Genomic DNA, 22,472 nt, shown 5'->3' with positions numbered 1-22,472 from the left:
AATACCGCAGATGCAGTGAAATGAATTATCATTAAAAATAAGTTTGTTCTTGGAGAGGAGAATTCCCAATAAAGTAGAACCCAAAGTTCAGCTATGATTTTAAAAACAAAGGCAATGGAAAGTGTTTATTAAAGTGAATCAATGTTAAAAAACTGAATCAATGTTTGAATACCTATAATTCCAATCACAGCCAAACTGAAGTTAAAATCTGTCTGGAACATTTATGCCTGATCCTTTTAGCTTTTTCACACTTGAAAACGTCCCGTCATCTGTTGCAGGGAGATCTGTTTGCCCAGTATTGTTTCGGGAGAACAAAATAGAAATAGACCCTGCATTTTGGCTAGATGTGCTTTGTATGCAGTGGCATTGCACTGTCTTTAACCAGGGCACTTAGAGAGTTGAACTGGTCTTCTGATTAAATGGACACATTAAAAGGAGCTTATGTGCTTCTCAAAAACCTTGAAGCAATATGTACCCAGTTTCAATATCAATTGAAAATAATATGTAGGGAAAGAAAGAGCCCATTTACAAAAGTAACAACAACATAAATCACATAAGAGTAAAGTAAAAACTTTATAGAACTGAAGGAAACTCTATTGAGAGGTATGAAAGAGTTGAACACATAAAAATCTTTTTTTGGTAAAATGACTACTTTTTAAAACAATGAAAATTGATCTATATGAACCCTTAAAAGAAATAATAATAGTATTTTTTGGAACAAGATATGCTGGTATAAAGTTTTGAAAAAATTAACTAAATAACTAATATGCATGAATAACCAGGAGAATTTTGAAAAAAAATAGGATAATTAATATAGCCCAACTCCAACAGATAATACAATGTATTATAAAATTTTAGTAATTAAAATGGTGACATTGGCACTGGAGGTCATAGATCAATGCCACATAATGGTGATTTAGAAAACAGCCTCAAATAAAAATGTGCTGTTTATATAAACGTTCCCCCAAATTGGGAATGGGGGGGAAGTAGCTAGCTCGGTAATTGTGTTGGAATAACTCAGTCTGCAGCCATGTTGGGAGAGCAAAGAAAGTTTCATATTTTCTCTACTCATCCTGCCAAAACTCATTACAGATGGATGAGATTTAAAGGTAAAAATAAACATATGAAAAAGGTCTCAAGTGCAATCATTATTAAAGAAATGTAAAGTTAAAAGTTAATTATGGGGTTAATTTAGTAATACATATAATTCAAACAGACAGGTTTTCTGACCAGAACGCCACTCTAAGAATTTATAATAATGATACACTTGTACGCCACATTTTTTTTAACCCAAGAATGTTCGTTGTGACATTATTTGTAAAAAGAAAAATGTGGCCACAAACTAAATCCTTACGTGGTCATCATTAGTGCCGTTTGCCAAATGTTTTCAGTTCTTCAGCCTTTGGGGATTCTGGCATGGTATTCATCGGCTCGCTTGTGGTTAGGTTGGATTATGTAACTAGTTTTGGCCAAGGAGTAGTAAGTGGAAAATGGAAGTCATTTCTACACCCAAACATTTAATTACTGGTGAGAGCTCTCAGAGCCCCTCTCCGGCACCGTGACCTGTAATGTGCACGATGGTAGTTGCTCCAGCAGCAGAGGCCCCTGTGTGATTGCAATGAGCAGTCACACACGTGAAATATGGGTGAGAAGTGAACTCTTTCTATTTTCAGCGTATGAAATTTTTGGATTGTTTTATAGCTTAATGTCATCTATCTTGGCAATGCACTGCCTATCAACAGATCCTAATTAAATAAATTATACCACTTCCAAATTATGTAATTCTATGTAGAGACTAAAAACAAACAGTTAAAACTCCTCTTGTGTTCCTGTGGAAAAATCTCCAATATCTCATGAATATGAACATATCTCCCAGGTAACCCATTTTCTTTCTTTCATGTATGTAGACACTATTTGCACTTTTTGATGAAATTGGTGTATGTTCTCTCCCCTCCCCTCTGTCACTCAATGAGAGCAGATGATGCAGTGTTTGCCTTTATAGCTTTGACTGTACCCAATGTTCTCATAGTTAAGTTTCTGGGCCCTGGAATTAGGATATCTGGGTTTGAAGCTAATACAGACTAATGTACCCTGGATACGTTACTTAAAGTCTCAGTTTCATTACCCATAAGACAGATAATAAATGTTTTTTTCCCTTAGGGTTATTATGAAGGTTTTTCTGAGATAACTAATGTAAAGTACTTGGTACAATGCTTGGAACATAGTATATACTCAGTAAATGTTAGTTAATGTTACCTGTTTTCTCACCAACTTTTTTTTCACTGACTTACAGTTGCCCCTGTTTTATTTAAATTAATTACAATGCTAATGCCAGCTTTATAGTGGCAAATGTTTTATCATTTATGATATATGGATGTTTTATTTTCTTCACACTAAAATGTCAATTTGTTTCTATGAATATATTTAATAGGAAACATTTAAAATGAGGCAAATATTTTATATTAAGCATTTTCCTACTGTTTAGTTGAGATATTATATTAACTTTAAGGCAGAAGTTTCTGTGGTTTGAGATGAAAATGATCACCTCATAGAAAATTCTACATCAACAAGGTTCATAATATTTACATTCAGCTCTATAACCATTCTTCCTAAATTTGTTTTTACCTTATTCCTATAGTTACGTAGATTCAGTGTTCACTGCATGTCCTTTTGTTATAGATTTTGCATTCATCTTTCAGTTATGTGAGTTTCTTTAAAAAAGATTTATTGCCTGAACATTAGAATGTTTCTATGGGTGGTGTTGTTTTATATTTGGACTCTTGAGAAAACATTTTAGTTTGTTGTAAAATATCGGGGTTTTATTTGTAGGCATTTCACTGTCTTCTAGTACTGATTGTTTTAGTGGAGAAGCCTGAGACCTGCTATTTTTTTATTTTTTAAATGATGATATTTTTACCTGTCTGCTCAAAGGAATACTTTTCATGAAATCCACTTTACTAGGATATATCTGAAGCTTAGTTCTAGGCTATGGTGTCTTCTTTCTAGCTATACATTCAATCTCCCCCCCCTCTCACTGGCCCCCCCCCAAAGTCTTTTCTGAATTGCGGTTGATTTAGTTGGAAGTTAGGTGAGAGGCTAGCCTTAAGCCAGCTAGCCCTCTCATCAGAGAAACCATTTTAATTATTTCTGTATTCTCTGAAAAAGCTTGGAAAATTGTGGAGCATACATGATAGGATGTTTCCAATTAATGTGTGTAGGTGTCCTTCCTTTAGAACTTCCAAAGATTTCATTTGGTCAACCCTTGCTAAGTATAAACTAGTAAATAAATTTTAATCCCCATTTGAACCGTAATGCAATAAATCACTCTTTTCAAGACATAGCATTATATTAAGTGAAAAAAGTTTATTGTAGGCTTATGTACATTTTTTCAAATTTACAAAACTGTCAAAAATTAAATAGCACTATTTTAAATGATCAAATAGTTTATTTGAGCTCCATCACATGTAATAATGTGATATCCTGAATTATTCTTTTGCATAGACACATCAGATTTCCTGTTGCAAGTCATTAGTTATCCTTGAATTGCATCTGAAATAGTTAGAAATTAGGGGACCTCAAGGTAGCAGAATCATTAATGTAGTGGAAACTTGTTAGAGGTGATGGTATTAAGGACGGGAATAGGTACTTTATAAATATCAGCCTGATTTAATTTTTAGCATAAAAATAAGCCTGTGGTGCATTTTGAATGTAGAGCAGGGCCAACTTTGTGGGGCCCAGTGCAAAATGAAAACACAGGACCCTTGTTTAAAAGTGATTAAAAATTTCAGGATGGTGGCAGCAGAGTATTGGACAGAGTGTGGGCGCTCCTAAGCACAGAGCCAAGTGCCTGCACAGGTGCACATTGTGAAGCTGGCCCTGCCGAGGAAGCAGGAGTGACGGTACCACTAATCAAAGCTCAGAGTAACAAGCTGACTGGTTTTTTTAAGATAATGAATTTTTAGCTTTGAACATCTGAGTTTAAGCTTCTGATGTCAAGCAAAGAGAAATGTGGGCTGAGAGCTTAAAACAGTTTGCACTTGTACCTTGAGTTATCAGCTCAACAGTTTCTATCTCAACTTTTTCCCATTTATAAAGTAGGGCTAATAATAGTCTGTCTGCATTATAGGGTTGTTGTGAAGATCAAATGAGTTAATATATGCGAATGTCTGGCACATAGCAAATGCTCCATGGGTTTTGGCATTATCCTCGTGGTTGTGGCTATTGTTGTTATGGTGACTTGAGGTTGTGTCATGGTGGAATCCCCTCCATGAATAGAAGAGTCATAAGAAAAGAACTTTGGACAAAGTTTGATGTTGAAAGAAGAGATTGTAAAGGAGAGGGGCAACAGAATGGCTTTAGGGGCATATTGTGTCATGGAATAATGAGGGGCATATTGTGCCATGGAAATCAAGGGAGGGAAAAGCAGCAAGTCAGTTACTAAAGGACTTTTTTTTTTTCTTTGAATGGTTTGAATTCAGAGTGGTCAGGACAGAAGTCTGATTATAGGAAACTAAGGGGTGGGGAGAATGTGGAGTTAGTGGGTATAGACTTTTCTCTTAATAAGTTTAGAAATGAAGGGAAGTGGTAGCTTGATGGAATGGAAGACCAATATAAGTTTACTCTGTCTTCCACCTAGAAGTATTTTTTATCTGAGGAGAATTTCAGCCCCAGGCCTGAAGTGTGGACATCACTCAATGTTTATTACACAATGAGTAATTTCATCCTCAAAAGAATCCAGCATTATTAACATCATTCAATTATTTCATTTTATTTTTCAGTGACAGTTGACATTTAATATTATTTTATATTAGCTTTAGGTATTAGGATAGTGGTTAGACAATCATAATGTACAAAGTGATTCCCTGGATATCTCAAGTACCACCTGGCATTAGGATCATTTTAGAGGTGAGGAAGCCAAGACTGATACTGAGCCATCCTTCTAGCTGCAGATTGCACCACTTTTAAATTTTTTAATATTTTTTGAATAACACTGTCTGAATAAAGACCACTTGTGAGAAAAATGTTATGTAATTCATTTTAATAGTCCTCAAATTCATGGAACTGTTAAGTGATGAGACAGGATTTAAACTCAAATTTAATTGGCTCTAAAGCTGGCTTACTACCTAGAGATTTGTGAAGATGGAAACAATGGCAGGAAAAAGCGAGGCAAGGCTCGAAGTGTCTTGTGGAAATGCTAGATGAAATGATGTCCCACTGAGCAGTGAGTGAGGCTAGGAGGAGAGGTTCTAGGTATTTTCATCACAAGCATTCTTTTGCCACGAACATCTTGGCTGCAAGCATTTTTGCTGAGTGACAAATTGGCTCAAAGGCAATTTCTCAAAGATAAAATAACCAGTTGGCGGTTAGGTTTACATTTGACAGACTTAATGTATTTTAGCTAGTTGTGGGTTTGGTTTCAATTCTCCATTGACTAAATTCTTGCAGTATCCCCATTGTTATCCCATATAATAAAAGCCTAATATGCTAAGTGTCCAGTTGTCTGGTCGTCTGTTCAACCAATCTAAATGTAATATGCTAATGATATGCTAAGGCCGCTCAACCGCTCACTATGATGTGCACTGACCACCAGGGGGCAGATGCTCTGACTGGTAGGTTAGCTTGCTGTTGGGGTCTGGCCGATTGGGACTGAGCATGATGGGCCGGACATGCCGTGGAGCCCTTCCATGGTCCCTCCCTGGCTGGCCAACCTACCACATCCCTCTGGCCCCAATCGTGTACTGGTGGGGTCCCTCAGCCTGGCCTGTGCCCTCTTGCAATCCGGGACCCCTCAGGGGATATCAGAGAGCTGATTTTGGCCTGATCCTGCAGGACAGGCCGAGGGACCCCACTGGTGCCCAAATTTGTGCATCGGGTCTCTAGTATTATATAAAGCTTAGCCCAGTGGTTCTCAACCTGTGGGTCGCGACCCCTTTGGGGGTTGAATGACCCTTTCACAGGGCTCGCCTAGACCCTCGGAAAACACATATATAATTACATATTGTTTTTGTGATTAATCACTATGCTTTAATTATATTCAATTTGTAACAATGAAAATACATCCTGCATATCAGATATTTACATTATGATTCATAACAGTAGCAAAATTACAGTTATGAAGTAGCAACAAAAATAATTTTATGGTTGGGGGTCACCACAACATGAGGAACTGCATTAAAGGGTCGCGGCATTAGGAAGGCTGAGAACCACTGGCTTAGCTCACTTAATGGTCTCTACAGTAAGGAGTAGACATGGTGATCCTAAAGTAGTGGATGACAAGTACTATATATGAGGCCAGATTGCAAAACCACATGTAAAGCCAGATTTTATACTATGTTGGAAAATGGTAATGTAGTTTGCAAATCCTTTGGTGTGCACAGTCATCCCTTCCACCATCAACACCAAAAGTTTACCAAGCTATGGCAAATAGGAAAGGTGTGGCTACTAATTCTCAACAGTTTCAAGAGCATTAATTTTTGCTTCTTTGAAATTGATCTCTCTCTTAAGGAAGGAAAAATTAGTACCTAAAGTGAAAAAGTGTGAAGCTAAACAAGGAGACGAATCCACAGCCTAAAAAGAAAAGTACAGTATAACACTGTGAGCGAAAGACTTCCTAAACAATATATGTTCATTTTTCGCAATTCGGTTTTTAAAATTTTGTTATTAATTTTTCATGTTTTATTTTGTCCTTTTTAGTGTCTCTTATTTGCTGTTATTTTATCTTTTACGGTGAAATTGCCTTATAGCCAATTAGTTGTGCCTCGAAAATGTTTTCAGCATTTACAGTAAACATGCTTAGGTCAGGAGATACCAGACATGTGGAGGAGAAGGGCACAAGGTGAGAACATGATGCTTAACCACACCCTATTCACAAAAAGATGCTGAATGAGGACAGTTGCTAGGTACTGAGGGACTAGATTGGTAAAGGAATGAACATCTGTTCTTTAACAGTATGGGTGGGAGAATGGTGACAGGGTAGGAGGTGTTGGTTGAGAGGTTTAACGCCTGGCTTGAAGCTACTTCAGCTCTATGGTGACCTGTGCTGACATCAACCAGAGATTTGGAGTGGAGATACCATGAAACCAGTGTCCGTGAAAGGAAAAGTCCTGAGAAGGATAATGTTGTCATTTTTTTGAAAGGAAAGCTATTTATTTGGTGGACATGTGCATCATGGTAGAAGTTAGGAGAGCATCATGGAAAAGCAGGGAGGATCAGTCTAAGAGTTAGCTATACGTCACTGATGTCAAAGGAGGGGAGGTATGGCTGTGATTGTCATGTGGTTGGAAAGTGTGTTGACTGTGTTATTCTCAGTTAGTATGATGGCCTGGGAAAAGAAGTGGCCTCTATTAAAGAATATCGTAAATAATGACAAATCACCTGGAAGAATTGAGATGAAAGGTTGGAAGTGGATTAAGATCCTGGGCTTTGAAGGAGGACACATTTATGTTCAAGTCTCAGGCCTGACACTTTTTAGCTGTGTGACTTCAGCTCTGTTCCCATGTCTTTAAAGTTTGGTGAATCTATCCCATGAGGTGGTGGGGGGAAATGAACAGATAAGGCATGTAGAGCACTTAAAGAGTAAATTCTCAATTAGTATTTTCTATAGTGACAAGCAGCATTGCGTTTTCCTGGTTAAACATGCAGGCTGTGGAATCAGACATCCCTGATATGGTCTTAACGTAGCAATTTACAATCTGTGTGACTGTAGGAATAGTTATTCAAGCCCTTTAACCATTTGTGAACTCATCAATGAAGTCAGTAGAGTATGCTATTTACTAAGATTATGAAAATGCATGTAAAGTATTTAGCACAGTGCCTGACATGGAACAGGTACTCAATATGGATTGAAGTATTAGCTTTTTAACCTTCATAACGAATAATAGTAATTATTAGTATGAGGCAGAATCAAGGATATTAATCTTTATTTAAATACTTTATATTTGATCAGTCTATAACTGGCATTAAATAAATTAGTACTAAGGACTCATTTTTAAAAGCAAGTATTTTGAATTGTCCTTTTGATTTTAGTTCATTGGAAATCCTGGGATTCAGAAATGTGGATTAAAAGTAATTTCTTCTATAGCACGTTTTCCTGATGCCTTAGAGGTGTTATCTCTGGAAGGTGCTATTGAATCAGTGCTTCAAACACTGCAGATGTATCCGGATGACCAAGGTTGGTACAATTTGAACGCAGGGTTTAAAGTAGATTTTTATAGGCTTTTAGCTGCTGGTGGGGCGTCTTTAAAGTTTTTTCTTTAGTTTTGAGATTTAAAACACTTAATATTGTTTATTTTCCCCCTATTCTTCTAGAAATTCAGCGTCTGGGTTTAAGTCTTATAGGATGCTTGATTACAACGAAGAATTTAACCCTAGGAACTGAGAATCTGCTGGCAAAAATTCTGGTTTCCAGTTTGCAACGATTTAAGGATATTACTGAATTACAGACTAAAGTATGTGCATTATCTTGAAGGGAATTTGATCTTGTGCAGATTTCTCTTTCAGAGCAGTTGGTATAATTCCCACTTAATGGAGATATTCTAGTTAATTGAAAACCATCTATCATTTTGTAATATTTTAATTATAGAAGGGGAAGAGAATTGGAGTGAATCTCTAAAGATCCTATGTTTCTTCATTAAATCTCCAAGATCAGCTTGTTTATTTGCCATTTGTCTTTTCCATGAAAGAGCAGAGAGTGTGCTGAAGAGATTCTAGGTAGCTGAGCTGCATTTGCTTAGAGTTTGTATAAATAGAAGTTATAATTATTCTGAAGTTTGTCATTCTCTGTGTTTTGTTGTGGGCTGCTTACCTGTAGTATTTTTGCTCCTTGAATTTTTTTCTTGCAGTGAAACAATATTAAAGAAATTTTTCATCAAGCAACATTTAAAGTATGATATATAATCAATCACTGTTTTTATGAGGAATCCAAGATACTGCCTTAGGGTTAATTAAGGCAAGATTTAAGAAATACATTCTTTCAAGTTTTTTCCCCCCCCTTTCGAATGTTGGGAAAACAAATAGTTTCTTTAAGATTTCTGCCCTGGTTGTGGTTCTCAGTAATGGAGTTCACAACTTTCATAAACCATGCTCAGCAAATAGTTTCACAAATGGAAGCATTGACCAGGAATAAAAATGTCTCGGCTCTAACCTTTGCAGAGACATTATTAGTAAATGAGATAATGGATATAAAGTTTTCAATTATAAAGTGCTGCTGAACACACAATATTCTTAGATTAAAAACAACAATGTGCTTTATAAATATGCTCTTTATAATGTGCCTCCACCGAGACTGCTTAACGCCAAGGCAGAATTGGTTAAAAGTAATCCAAGGGGATGTATATGGTTTTGTGCAGGTATGGGACTCTCAGTGACTCAGTGTGAAGTCATCTGGGCATAAATTCTAGGATCTAGTAGAGGTTGCAAACTATTGACCTCGTGCATTCAACCTGCCAACATACTTTATTTGGCCGGTTCAGTGTTTATGTGTTTTTAATTTGAACTAGGTGCCTTCTGCACATTCATTCGCATTACCTGCTTTGCCTCTGCATTTGAGTTTGCAAGGACCTCTGCTATAGAGGTGGGTGGACCACATGTCCCTTAGACCTGCGTAAATTAAGATTATGCCTCTTATCAAATATTAGGAATTATTTATAGGAACTCAGCATCTTAAGTGCTCAAAATAATCATTTTAATATTTTGATGATCTTAATAATATATGAAACTGAAGGATGTTAAACATCTAAAAAGTTAAGCTGATCTTTGGTGAGTTTACTCACACTAAGTAATAGAAAAGACAAAAAAGTTCATTCTTTCCTTCAAATCTCGCCTGGGTGGAGAGCCCAGAACTCTTAGAAATATGTTTAGGTGGTTCTAAAAAGGAATGGCGTGACTGATCAGTTCTTTCTAAATAATTTGCTTCAAGGATGTAAACTTCAGAGTGCCTTGAGAGCTTCTCTCAAATACACTGAATGTGAATGAAATCTAAGGGCTCACATTTGTCTCTGAGGTTAAAATTTCAGAAGAAAGCGCAAAACGTTTGGGGAAATGCTGGGTTATCTATGAAACCCAATTGCAACCTCATCATGAAAACATAATTTTACTGGCCTATTTGGGTCTGCAACACTGCAGCCTGTGATGTTTCCATCCCGATGAATACCTGGCTTGCATCGTGTAGCAATAGCTTCAGTCAGGGATCTTTAAAAGTGAACTATTAGTGAATTAGGAGTTTTTCCTGCTTTGCTAGACAATGGTTTGTTAGCATTTTATTTTCTGTGTTCCTGCTCTGTTTCTTAGTAATGAGAGAGCAAGGTGTATTTATAGGATTATTTCAAGGTTTGAAGCTTTAAAGTACAAACCCCAAAAATAAATCTACTTAGTTAAGCGAACAACTCAGGTTTTTAGTATCAGATACACACTTTTTTATATTATTTATTTATTCGTTTTTTTTGCTCATAATTGCTTATGTTTCTATTATTATTTTTGGTCACACTTGCAGGGATTTCAGACAGTCTTGACCATGCTGGAACGGTCAGAGTCTTTTTCCAAGCTGTTGGTGCATTATTCCTTTGACTCAGTAATATTCCATCAGATGTCCTCCAGTCTCATGGAGCAGAAGGATCAGCAGGTACCAAGTTTCTCCCCTGTGTGCTAACTGTCATGTATTTAGCCAACTCTAATCCTTATTTCTATTCTTTTTAGTTTCTAAACCTTTGTTGCAAGTGCTTTGCAAAATTAGCCATGGATGATGAGTTAAAAGGTGTGATGCTAGAGAGAGCATGCGATCAGAATAACAGCATCATGGTTGAATGCTTGCTTCTGTTGGGAGCGGACGCCAATCAAGCAAAGGAGGGAACTTCTTTAATTTGTCAGGTAAACTTTCAAGACGACACTTGTTTTATTCTGTTGACGCTGCCACTGTATAGCTTTTACTTACATCCCATTATTCCTCACTACAGAATTGGCCAGTTTATTGCACAACTCCTTGTGATTTGTAACAGGAGTTTCGTTCGTGGAATTTCAGAGGTAATAGGGTCCTTAGGCATTGCTGTCGAATCCTTCATTTTACTTGTCTACCTACTTTGTTAGGTTGATTAGTAACTTTTCAGATGTTCTCCTGTGCATCTCTGTACGCATTGTTCAGCAGCCACACTCCCTCAACCCATGGCTTTATTTGGTATTGATCATTTTTCAACATTTTGCTTCATTTTGTATTTCTTTGCCTAGAAAGTTCTCCCCTCAAGTTTATTGCATGTGGCCATGTAGGCTGGTACCGAACACCGCAGGGCCTCGTTCACATCCCCTGCAATTGCTCCCCCACAGTTGTGTAGCACTGTGGTCCTGCCTGCCTTCTCTCCCTTCCCTCCTGCACTGAGCAGACACATCTATTTAATTGTTCTACTTTCCTTCAATTTCTAACGCAAATTCTCTTTCCTGGATAAAGCCCTCCTCACACTCCCCGACCTCCAGACAAAATAAAGATTTACTTCTTCTGGAAGGCCATGACAATTTATGTACACCTCTTGTACCTCTTGTGAGTTGTCTGAAAGTAGAAATGTACAATGTCCAGTTCTCAGTATGATTCAGTAAGTATTTAGTAAAGTGCATTGCATGTTTTTAAAAGTCTGTGTGTGTGGTATAAATTTTGGAGTCTCTGATAGCATTCAGGTAGTAACATGTATATTTTCTAGAAATTTAATAAACAATTCTACCAAAGCAATTATGTAATGATTTAATATATATTATTAGATGACCAGCAGAGTACTGTTTTCTAATAATTTATCTTTAAAGTCTTTATTTAATTTCTCACTTGCCTATGGATTCAAATCAGTTTTTTCAACTGTGAGATTAAGTTAGTACTAATTAGCAATCTGCATAAAAGAAAACTAAACCTGTTACTCATTTTCATGCATAATTAATTTTTGCATTAAAACCAAATAATCAAATTTAGTAAAAAATTTTAAAGCTAGCAACATTAAAAAGTGTTGCTTCTCTATTTTAAACTGATAAGAACAGATACTACACTTGATCTTAGCCAAAAGGCCGAGAAGCGATGCTTCTCTATTTTAAAGGTAATTAAATCATTCCCCTCAATAATTTAATGTTTTTATTGTGTATCTCTTCTGATATGTGCAGATCATTGCATTAATGTTTTTGGGTATTCCAAGAACTTAGAAGAATCTTCCCCTTCATTTTTTTTTCATTGGGAAACAACATACCTAAAAGCACCTGAGTGCAGGTACTCTACATTTTCCATGGGAAGTGCATTGTACTTGTCTCTCAATTTATCCAACTCTTTCTATACAAAAAGATTTTTATTTTTCTTCCCATGTTCTTTTAAACTTAATCGCTTATATATTATCTTTCATTTTTTTAAAAATCAGATCTTTAAGTGGATGAGTGTATTAACTTTAAAGAATTTGTCCTAGTTGTCAAATTTTTTAGCCTATCAAATAATAAATTGTGATTAAATTTGTGGATAGATTGATTGAGCATACCTTATTGTGTACAAGTGCAAAATGAGATAATCAAGGCTGTTTATTTATTTGGCAATGCTGCATATTTAAGGACTAGTCAGAGTAAGGGTGAGTGATTCTTTTTAGGCTTTCTGAGGAGATTTTATGTTATAACTAGAGGCTCAGAGCATGACATTCATGCACTGTGTAGGGGGGTCCCTCAGTCCAGCCTGCGCCCTCTCATAGTCTGGGACCCCCGTTGGGTCCTTAGTGCTTCAGTGGAGGCGGGAGAGGCTCCCGCCACCACCATTTTGCTTGCCAGCCGGGAGCCTGGCTTTTGGCTGAGCAGCGCTCCCCTTGTGGGAGAGCGCTGATCACCAGGGGGCAGCTCCTGCGTTGAGCATCTGCCCCCTGGTAGTCAGTGTACCTCATAGTGACCAGTCCTTCCACCGTTTGGTCAATTTGCATATTAGCCTTTTATTTTATAGGATGGGCATGATTGATAGAGAAGAATATGGAAGATTAATTCTGGGTATGAAAATGCATGAATAGAGACATGAAGATAAAACTCTTCAAATCATGGTGGGAAGAACAAGTATAATGAAGTCTGAATAAAAGTATACACACTTTTGTGGTATTCATGACACCTGGGCACCGCTCTGTGTTCTTTACACAATTTAACCCTCATCACATCCTAAGGAGTGGGTCCCAGTTATCTCCATTATTTGGGCAGGAATTGAGGCACAGAGAGGTTAGGTGAATTGCCTGATAACACTTCTCCTGGTAAGTAGTGCCTCCTTAGTGTCTGCTTTAATTTTTTTTTTTAGAGTTTGACAGAAAAATTCTTTAATCAAAACAAGTTTACATGTTGATACTTACTAGAATAATCTGTACAAATTTTGATTGTACTAAAGACCAAACAGATGTAATAGCAAGAGTTCCTTCAAAACAGTGAAACTCCAATTACTGAAATAAGTTAATAATTGATGATAAAAAAGTATCTATAGATGAAAACAATGATCCGAGAAGTCAAAACATACAATGCACGGCACATGCAAACACTGACGTATTAAAAGCCCCTTTCCCATATTGATAGTTTCAAAGAGCTACTAAGAACTACCAACTGACCTATCACATTATCTTAGAAATGCCATCTGTTAAGTGACCCTTAAGTTCTGTGTGTAAACCTCGGTTCGCCCTGATTTATTCCTATATGTGAATATGCAGGCTATCAAAAACCACTCCTTTGTCTTCTTGCCTCAGAGCAACTGATGTTCCCACTCTTTGCAATCCTGTCACGTGAACCACACAGAAATAAAAATCCCCTCTGATATAGCCATGTTTTCACATAGGTTAGTTTTGTTATATGGTATTTACTTTTATTTATTGCATAAGTATCATGGATTGTTCTCCAATTAAAAAGATACTACTTAGTGACTTATTTATTTATTTTAAAATATATTTTATTGGTTTTTTACAGAGAGTAAGGGAGAGTGATAGAGAGTTAGAAACATCGATCAGCTGCCTCCTGCACAGTCCCCACTGGGGATGTGCCCACAACCAAGGTACATGCCCTTGACCGGAATCGAACCTGGGACCCTTTAGTCCCCAGTCCGACGCTCTATCCACTGAGCCAAACCGGTTAGGGCATGACTTTGTTAATGAGAAAGGCAGGTGTGGGTAAGTGGGAAGAGATCAACCAAAGAACTTGTATGCATAATACGCATAACCCATGGACACAGACAATAGAGTGGTGGAGGTTTGGGGTGGGGGGCGGGGACGGGCTATAAGGGGGTCAATGGGAGAAAAAGGGGGACATACGTAATATTTTCAACAATAAAGATTTTTTTAAAATTCAGCAATATCTCAAAAACTTAACTTTTACCCTGGCAGGTGTGGCTTAGTTGGTTGAGGGTTGTTCCATGCACCAAAAAAGAACTTTCATCATTTAGTTTTCAGTTTCAGCTGTTATTGCCTGTAAAGGATCTGAGGTGGCTGAACCCTAGAGCCAGGTTCATTCCTATATACACCCACTCTGCTCACTGTAGGAAAGTCATGCGGCTTCACTGAATTCCTAGCCACGGAACTAAATTACCCTCTAAAGTTAACATGGGTTTTGTTACACCCCATTTGTTTGTAGAACAGTTTGGATATCATACAAAAAGGCATAGAGACCACATATTGTTACAAAGCAGCCGGATGATTTAGCACAATGTAGACCATGGTAAGATTAACTTTAGGGAGAAGGAGGGAGAAATTATATTGAAGTAACATTTATCTATCATAAAAATGCATAACTTCTACAAAACCCACCAACAGTGGAAAGACAGTCTGATAAATTCAAGGTCTGTAAAAACTAAGCACAAAGCTCATGATAGTTGGGAAAAGAGGAAAGATTTATATAAGTAGTCGTTTTAAAAATGTTACTTTTTTCTATTATCAAGTACACATGAGCATACACACCCTAATTGAGAATATTCTCCAACCACTGTCTCAGAAGCAGTTCAGCATTTCCTAAATGGATTTCCCCCACATTTACTGTATAATGTAGCTGTTACTCCTGCACAAGTACAAGTACACAGTGTTTCCTTTGAAACAAAGACCACGGGATTTTATCCCTCAAACAAGTTTTAAACATCAAAACCGATGCTTATAAAAACTTAAAATTTTCAACAGTCTGATTATTTCAAATTAAAACTATTACATACTTCTCAGATGTTTTTTATGTTCCAGGTGTGTCAACCTCCTTATCTAGCGTAGAGTCCTGCGGAGATATTTCAGTCTCTCTCTGCATTGGATGGCTTTTTCTTACCGCCGCCGCGGCTTTGTCTTCCTCGTTGCTGTCTCCATTATGTTGTGGTTGATTTCTGCCTCGAGCATCAGATCCTCCATGTAGAGTCTCTGAACCTGTTTGCTCCTTTACGAGACTTTGTTCCCTGGATCTTTTCTTCCCCTGGATCTTTGGTTTTATTTCCTTCCTCGTGCTGTCTTTGTTTGGCAAGAGATTTATTCAGCACTCCTGTGATTACAGAATCTCCTTCACCAGCCAAAAACGTGTTCTTAAACTTGCTGTACAACATTGTAGACATTTCCATGATAATCCCACTCACTTTGAAGCGCCATTTTTTCCCCTAGTGTTGTAATCACCTCTTGTTTCTGAGCTTGTTGCATTGTGAGCTGGTGATGCAAGTGCATCCAAGGCCTCAATACACCTGTCCGCTGCTTTAATCTCTTGTCTACTCAGCAGATTCATGATAGTCGTGTTGCTGGGTTGTTCATTCATTCTCAAATGCTTATTTCAAATATTTGGTTTGGATTGCTGGCTGCATTAATTATAAATTAGAAGATGAGATAGAAGATTTCAAAAGATACTAAATTATACTTTTATAAACTGATTATATTATAAATTATCTTAATTATTATTTAAATATAAAACTGTATTTAAGAGCAGTACTTTTTCCACTCATGAAGTTGAAGTGACTTTTATAATTTTCTTTTGTCTAATATACTTTCTTTTTTATATATATTTTATTGATTTTTTACAGAGAGGAAGGGAGAGGGATAGAGAGTTAGAAACATCGATGAGAGAGAAACATCGATCAGCTGCCTCCTGCACACCTCCTACTGGGGATGTGCCCGCAACTAAGGTACATGCCCTTGACCAGAATCGAACCTAGGACCTTTCAGTCCACAGGCCAACACTCTATCCACTGAGCCAAACCGGTTAGGGCAACACTTTCTTATATATCTCTCTCTTCATGGCACCATGTGCATAAAGTCAGTGTGGATTGTTTGGGTCCTCCAAGGTCAATATCCCTACAAAAATGTATTGAGCACCTTCTATGTGGAAAGCACAGTGCTAGATAATTAGTAAAAAATATGAAAGGGGTTACCTGTTCCAAGATGTTTATTTTTTTCTAAGTGGATATTGTGAGAGGAGAGAGAATAAAACATAAATCATCTTAATACAAAGTGAGCAGTAAGTGCCATAACGTAGAGATAAGAGTTGGCTGGGCTGCAAGAGAAGGCATTTGTAATTGAGTTTTTTGGCCCTTCTCTCCCTCCCTCACTCCCTTTTACCCCAATTCCCTATGGGCCCTTAAAGAGGATTTTAGTAATTTTTCTGGTTAAATTACATATATTCTTATGCATTGCACTAGGCTACAGAGGTACAGATTGAATTACAATTGCATTCATGCCTTTCGTTCTAGTTATAAAACAGATGGGCCTGTCTGTTTCAGTGTGCTAAGTACTATGTGAAACAAAGTGAGATGGGAGCCTGGAGGAGGAAGGGAGTATGTGGCCCGGGAGGTTGACAGCAAGGACTCACTGTGCAAGAGACTTGGAAGCTATTCCTTGAAGAACGAATCTCTTTTTGTTCATTTTGTTGGTGAAGAGCTTAGTTGAGACACTTAGGCAATAGAAATAGCATAAATGGAGGTAATGAGATTTGAAAAATTGCAAGTGGTGTTTGGGGGAATATCCTGGAGCAGAGGGGTTTTAGAAGATTTTTAAATTGGACCGTACTTGGTCATATCCACAGTAGAAAGGTACTTTAGTGGCTCTAGGGAGAATATGTTGAAGGTGGGTGATGCTGGAGACTGCTGACCTGGTACCTTGGATCTTAGGGTCTTCTTTTCTTTTCTCTTCTTCTCTTTTCTTTTCTTTGTCCTTAATTTTGGGTAGTGCACAGGCTTTGGAGCCGGAAGATTTGACTTTAACTCCCAGTCTCTTATCAACTATCTCTAAGGGTTTGGACAAATCACACATGTTTGCTAAATATTAATCATTTCTGTGGCATAGGGTTTTACTTTATTTTATTTTATTTTGTTTATTTTATTTTTTTCTTTATTGATTAAGGTATTACATATGTGTTATTGTAAGGATTATAGATCCTATCTGGACAGGATTCAGCACAGTATCTGACATATAATATTTCCACTATCTGTGACTTTGAACTTCTATTTGTCAAACACTCCATTCCATGCCTTAGAGAAGCTGTTCCTGAGCAGGGCCAGTGTGCTGTGCTTCAGGCAGTGTAGGCTTCTCTCTGCTTACAGTGGACACTAGCTTTTGTAGCACTAGTGAGCTAACTCACCTGAACACAGCTCTGAAAATGCAACACTCGAAGGAAGGTGGAAAGCTGAGAGACAAGATATATCTTTGTGCGATAATTCAGATGCTTGTCCACAGGAGTTCAGGAAAACCAGAAATGAGTGATGTCTGTCTTTTGCACATGGCATTAACGAACATTATAATATTTATATTCTGTTACAAACGAAGACGGGGCAGTAAGCATTTACTGTGTTGAGGCACTAGTATGTCAGATGTCTTCCAATGAAGAAACAGATGCCCGGAAAGTGTAAGCCTCACTTGCACTTGCGTAACTTCACGTTTATGAGCTTCCATATTATATTGCCTCTCTCGTGATAACTGACTTCCATGTGGCAGATTATTCGATTTATGCTACTCTGATAGGGATGGTGCTAATCTTATTTATTTTCCTAGTCTATTTCAAGAATGGGTTTTGCCTTATTTTATTTTGTTTCTATCTAAATTTAAGAGTGTAGAGAAAAATGACACCAGCTTCAATGTCCCAGTCTCCCAAAGGGAAGAGGTACAGGCTTTTAGTAAGCTTATATATATATTTTTTTCCTTAATAGGTGTGTGAAAAAGCAAGCAGTCCTAAACTGGTGGAACTGTTACTGAATAGTGGGTCCCGTGAACAAGACGTACGGAAAGCGCTGGCAATAAGCATCGGGAAAGGCGACAGCCAGATCATCAGTTTGCTCTTAAAGAGACTTGCCCTGGACCTGGCCAATAACAGCATATGCCTCGGAGGATTTTGTATCGGGAAAATCGAACCTTCTTGGCTTGGTCCTTTATTTCCAGATAAGACATGCAATTCAAGAAAAGAAATAAGTAGGTATTAAAAGGAACACTTTGTACGTCTTATTTTTAGTTGTATTTTTTTTGTCACTAATCTTTTAGTTTTTCTTCTAGATTGGTGCAACGTAAGCCAAAAATATTGTAAGGGTTTGGGTATCTTTTTCTTGTCATGAAATGCTTGAAAGTGATGTTATATTTAAGTTTCTTATGACCCAGCAAATTCATATTTTATAAAGATAGTGTAAGACTGTGGGATCTTTCTGAGGGGTTACTTTTCTTTTTAATATATTTTATTTATTTACTTTTATTTTTTAAAAATTTTAATTGATTTCAGAGAAAGAAGAAGGAGAGAGAGAGAGAGAGAGAGAGAGAGAGAGAGAGAGAGAGAGAGAGGTGAAATATCGATGTGAGAGAGAAACTTCGATCTGTTGCCTCCCATACCCACCCTGACCAAGGAAGGAACCCGCAGTCTCGGTGTGTACCCTGATTGGGAATCGAACGCAAGATCCTTCAGTGCACCAGACGACACTTCAACCAACTGAGCCCCACCAGCCAGGACTTTTATTTATATATTTAATTTTTATTATAAAAGTAATTCATACTCATTTTAAAGATAGGGAAACAATCATAAGGAAGAAAATAATAACGTATCCCTTATAGGCAATGATGTAGATTTCCCCTATACTTTTCATTTGTTTATATATACATATGCATTTAAATGTATATGTAGTAACATATATACTTTCATTTTCAAGTTAACATACTATTGGTTCCAATATTGTGTTCATTATTGGAACTAGTCAATACTTCTAACTCTAGGTAAGGCCATAACTGCCAAGAAAATGCATCTCTGAGTGTTAGGATACTGCCTTGGGATGTTCCCGGCTGAAATCTGACACTGGCTCCATACCTGGAGGCCAAGGAGAGAGGGAGGAAAGAGGCAGACTACCAAGATTGATCCCTGGCAGGTTTAATGAACAAGGGAACTTAACATACGAGGCTTGTCTGGGCAACTGCAAGTTGAGTAAATCTCCACACCCACCTGCCAGAATCTTAAAGGTTATGTACAGGTCTGACCCGGTTCCAGTCACATATGCAGTCCAGGTCTCAACAACACCTACTCTCTCAAAGGCTACATCTGTGAGCAGCTCTCGCTGTGGGCAGGATGGGCAGGATGTGAAATCCAAGGACGGGAGAGGGGAGGGGCTTCCGATGGCCCCGTCCAGCTCATGGATCCACCAGCAGTAATGTCCTTTTGATGACCTCCTCCAACATTTACTGTGTATTTTAATTAAGGATATATTCTCTCCATATTTTCAAGTTAATATATATTTTGTATATATTAAGTATAATGATGACAAGTTATCATGAACCTCTTTAACATTAGTCTTTTTAGCTGTCTCTCATTTACTCACACTAAGTGTATTTTTTTCAGTATTTTTCTTTTAAAAAAAATCTTTATTGTTTAAAGTATGACAGTATTTTAAAGCGTGACCTCCCAGCTTTTCCTCTGTGACTTACCCCCATGCCCGCTCCCCTCCCCGCAGTGGTGGGACTCTCTGACTCTTCACTTTAAGGACTTTCTTGTTAATAACATGTTCTCTCCACTGTCATTTTCTGACACACTCACCAGACCAAACCCCATTCCTCATCAGCCCAACAGTCTGATTTTTCCTCTCCTTCCCAGAGACAGCTGCATGCTGCTGAAGGATCCATCCATGCATGTTGGTGCTTCTGCATTGTCAAGGTCTCCAACTTCCTGGTGGGACCTGGAAGACCCCATCTGGCTGAGTTTTCCTCAGCTTCTTAAATGCTTCATATACGCTTCCAGGCTTTTCCCAGTGTTATTCTCGCCACCTAACTCCCTTACCTTCTCTCTCACCTGGCCAACTCTTCATTCTTCCTGCCTCAGCACCATAGCACTTTTCACAAGAAAACGTTCCTGCCCCCATGAAGTCTGGGTGGATGGTCCTTCTACCGACCCCCCTTCCCCTGCACCTTATTTTGAGGACAATTTGTCCATATCCATTAGAATGTTTACCCAGCAATATACTAATAGGAATCTATGATACAGAAATTCTCAATGTCCATAAAAATGCATGTACAAGGATACGCATTAAAATGTTGTTATAATAGCAAAAATTTAGGGAAAATCGTAAGTATTCCCCAAAAGAAACTATTGAAATTATCATGGAACATCCATTCAGTGCTTTGCAATCATTGGGAAAATAAATCTAGCATATTCAAATGTTTGGACACAGACTGTATTGTTAAGTAAAAAAAGAGGCACAGAACAGTGTTTTCAGTATACTAAAATAGTGTTTTTAGGTTACCTAGGTGAGCACACAATTGTGATATTGTAGTCATAAATGTTTGAATATGAAAAAGAACGTATCAGGAAGAAATACTACAGAAATGGGCTTCCTGGTTGCCTCTGGGGACTTTGGAGATGAGTAAGTCATGATTAGATCCCTAGTTTCATCAATTCAATCAGTTTCATGGCAACAACCTGCTCACTTTAATCTTTGGTGCTTTGGTGTTTGGTAGAGAGGAACTGTGGGCTCATTGGAGAAAAAGAAAGGGAGATTTACCATTTACTTTATTCCCTTTGTTCTGTATGAAGTTTTTTTTAATTATTTTTTTTTACCATGACAAGTCTTACCTAATTTAAAAATATATAATAATGTTACTTGATTGATTTGAGGATATAGCATAATTTCATTGGCAGCTTGTCTGAGAAAAGAACATTTTGGATTCATAGCTTTAAAACATTTTTTCAGATACTATTGAACTGAGTCACATACATGTGTTACAATATTGGAAGAAATTTCCCAGGCTTTAGTAGACAATGAGGACTCTGCCAACTAATAAGGTTGTTAACTTTGAAATTCCACATAATTTCCCAATAGAATGAAACACTTAGCAAATAGTTTGTAAAAATAAGAATATCACTTATTGAGCATATTCTCTGTCCTAGGCATTATGCTAAACATTTTATATGCATCATTTCATCTTTTCGATATCCCTATGTTATATATATTGTCATCTTCACTTCCGCAATGAAGACACTGACATGTGGGGGTGGGGGTCATACAATTCACAGGTGGCCTTACTATGATTTGGGCACAGGCTTGTCTGGCTTCACAGCCCAGGCCCTTTCTGAGGTTAAGTGAGTTTCATAAATATTCAGTTCTGTCATCTACACCAAAGCTTTGTATACATTTGTATGATTTTTTGAAAATTAACATTGACTTCCTGTAATATCACAATTGTAAAGTGACTTTGGAAGTAAGAATGAACAATTTTCTAAAAATATGAGAATATGCTTTGGTATGGTATGTGTTTACATTTGTTTAGTTGTTGATGTCTAAGTTGCTGGTGTATCTTTTTTATTTTTAGATATAGGATCCACACTAGCAAGAATGGTCCTCAGATACCAGATGAAAAGTTCTGTGGCAGAGGGAGCAGCCTCGGGCAGCGATGGGGATTTATCTGAGCAAGTACTTGATAAATTTGACCAATGGACCTTCATTCCTGAGTCCTACGTGGACAGTGTGTTTGGACAAAGTGATGACCTAGATAGCGAAGGTATTTATTATAAAAAAAATAGTTCCCTGTATGTTTTAAAGCCCTTACACACTGACATTGAAAAATGGGAATTGAGACAAAATCCTGATTTAATTTATTTGGAAAAACTTGAGGAAAATGTGTTCATTATTGAAAATAGTTAGTGCTTACTAACTCCAATTCAGGAAATGGCTGTAAAAAAATTCATCTCTGCACTTAACAATGTTTTGATACTGCCTTTAGTTGGTGACTGCAATTGGATTCCATGTTCCATCATTGACTATATCCTTTCTGGATTGTGTAAACCTTATTAAAAGTAGTATTGCCAACCTTCTAGAATTTTTTGGTAAGAATTAGATAAAAAAATATGTAAACTCTCTGGGAAAGTTCTTTGCAAATAGGAAGTACTTAAAATTTGTATTTATCTTTATTAGAATTAAGAATAATATTAATCTTTTAATAACTCACTCAAGATAACTTTTAAAAATTGACATAGCAAGATATATAATGATAGTGATTTGGGCTGACATTTAATGCAATACAGTTTGGTAAAAATGGGGTGAGGTATTT

General features: G+C 37.3%; 1 protein-coding gene and 1 pseudogene across 1 annotated transcript in view; one reads left to right on the top strand and one right to left on the bottom strand.

Annotated features, from left to right (window-relative positions):
* Positions 1 to 22,472, top strand: part of LRRK2 (leucine rich repeat kinase 2) — a 125,737-nt gene that overhangs the window by 39,214 nt on the left and 64,051 nt on the right. Inside the window, 6 exon segments of the mRNA XM_014454074.2 lie at positions 8,026 to 8,170; positions 8,308 to 8,447; positions 10,490 to 10,618; positions 10,693 to 10,863; positions 18,110 to 18,368; positions 21,735 to 21,923. Of these exon segments, the coding sequence (XP_014309560.1) occupies positions 8,026 to 8,170; positions 8,308 to 8,447; positions 10,490 to 10,618; positions 10,693 to 10,863; positions 18,110 to 18,368; positions 21,735 to 21,923 (1,033 nt within the window).
* LOC111825532 lies at positions 11,936 to 12,045 on the bottom strand (annotated as a pseudogene).

Source organism: Myotis lucifugus, unplaced genomic scaffold (genome assembly GCF_000147115.1).
Source record: "Myotis lucifugus unplaced genomic scaffold, Myoluc2.0 scaffold_30, whole genome shotgun sequence".
NCBI classification, from domain to species: domain Eukaryota; kingdom Metazoa; phylum Chordata; class Mammalia; order Chiroptera; family Vespertilionidae; genus Myotis; species Myotis lucifugus.
Note: the sequence above shows the minus strand (reverse complement) of the source record. Positions and strands in the feature narration are given on the sequence as shown.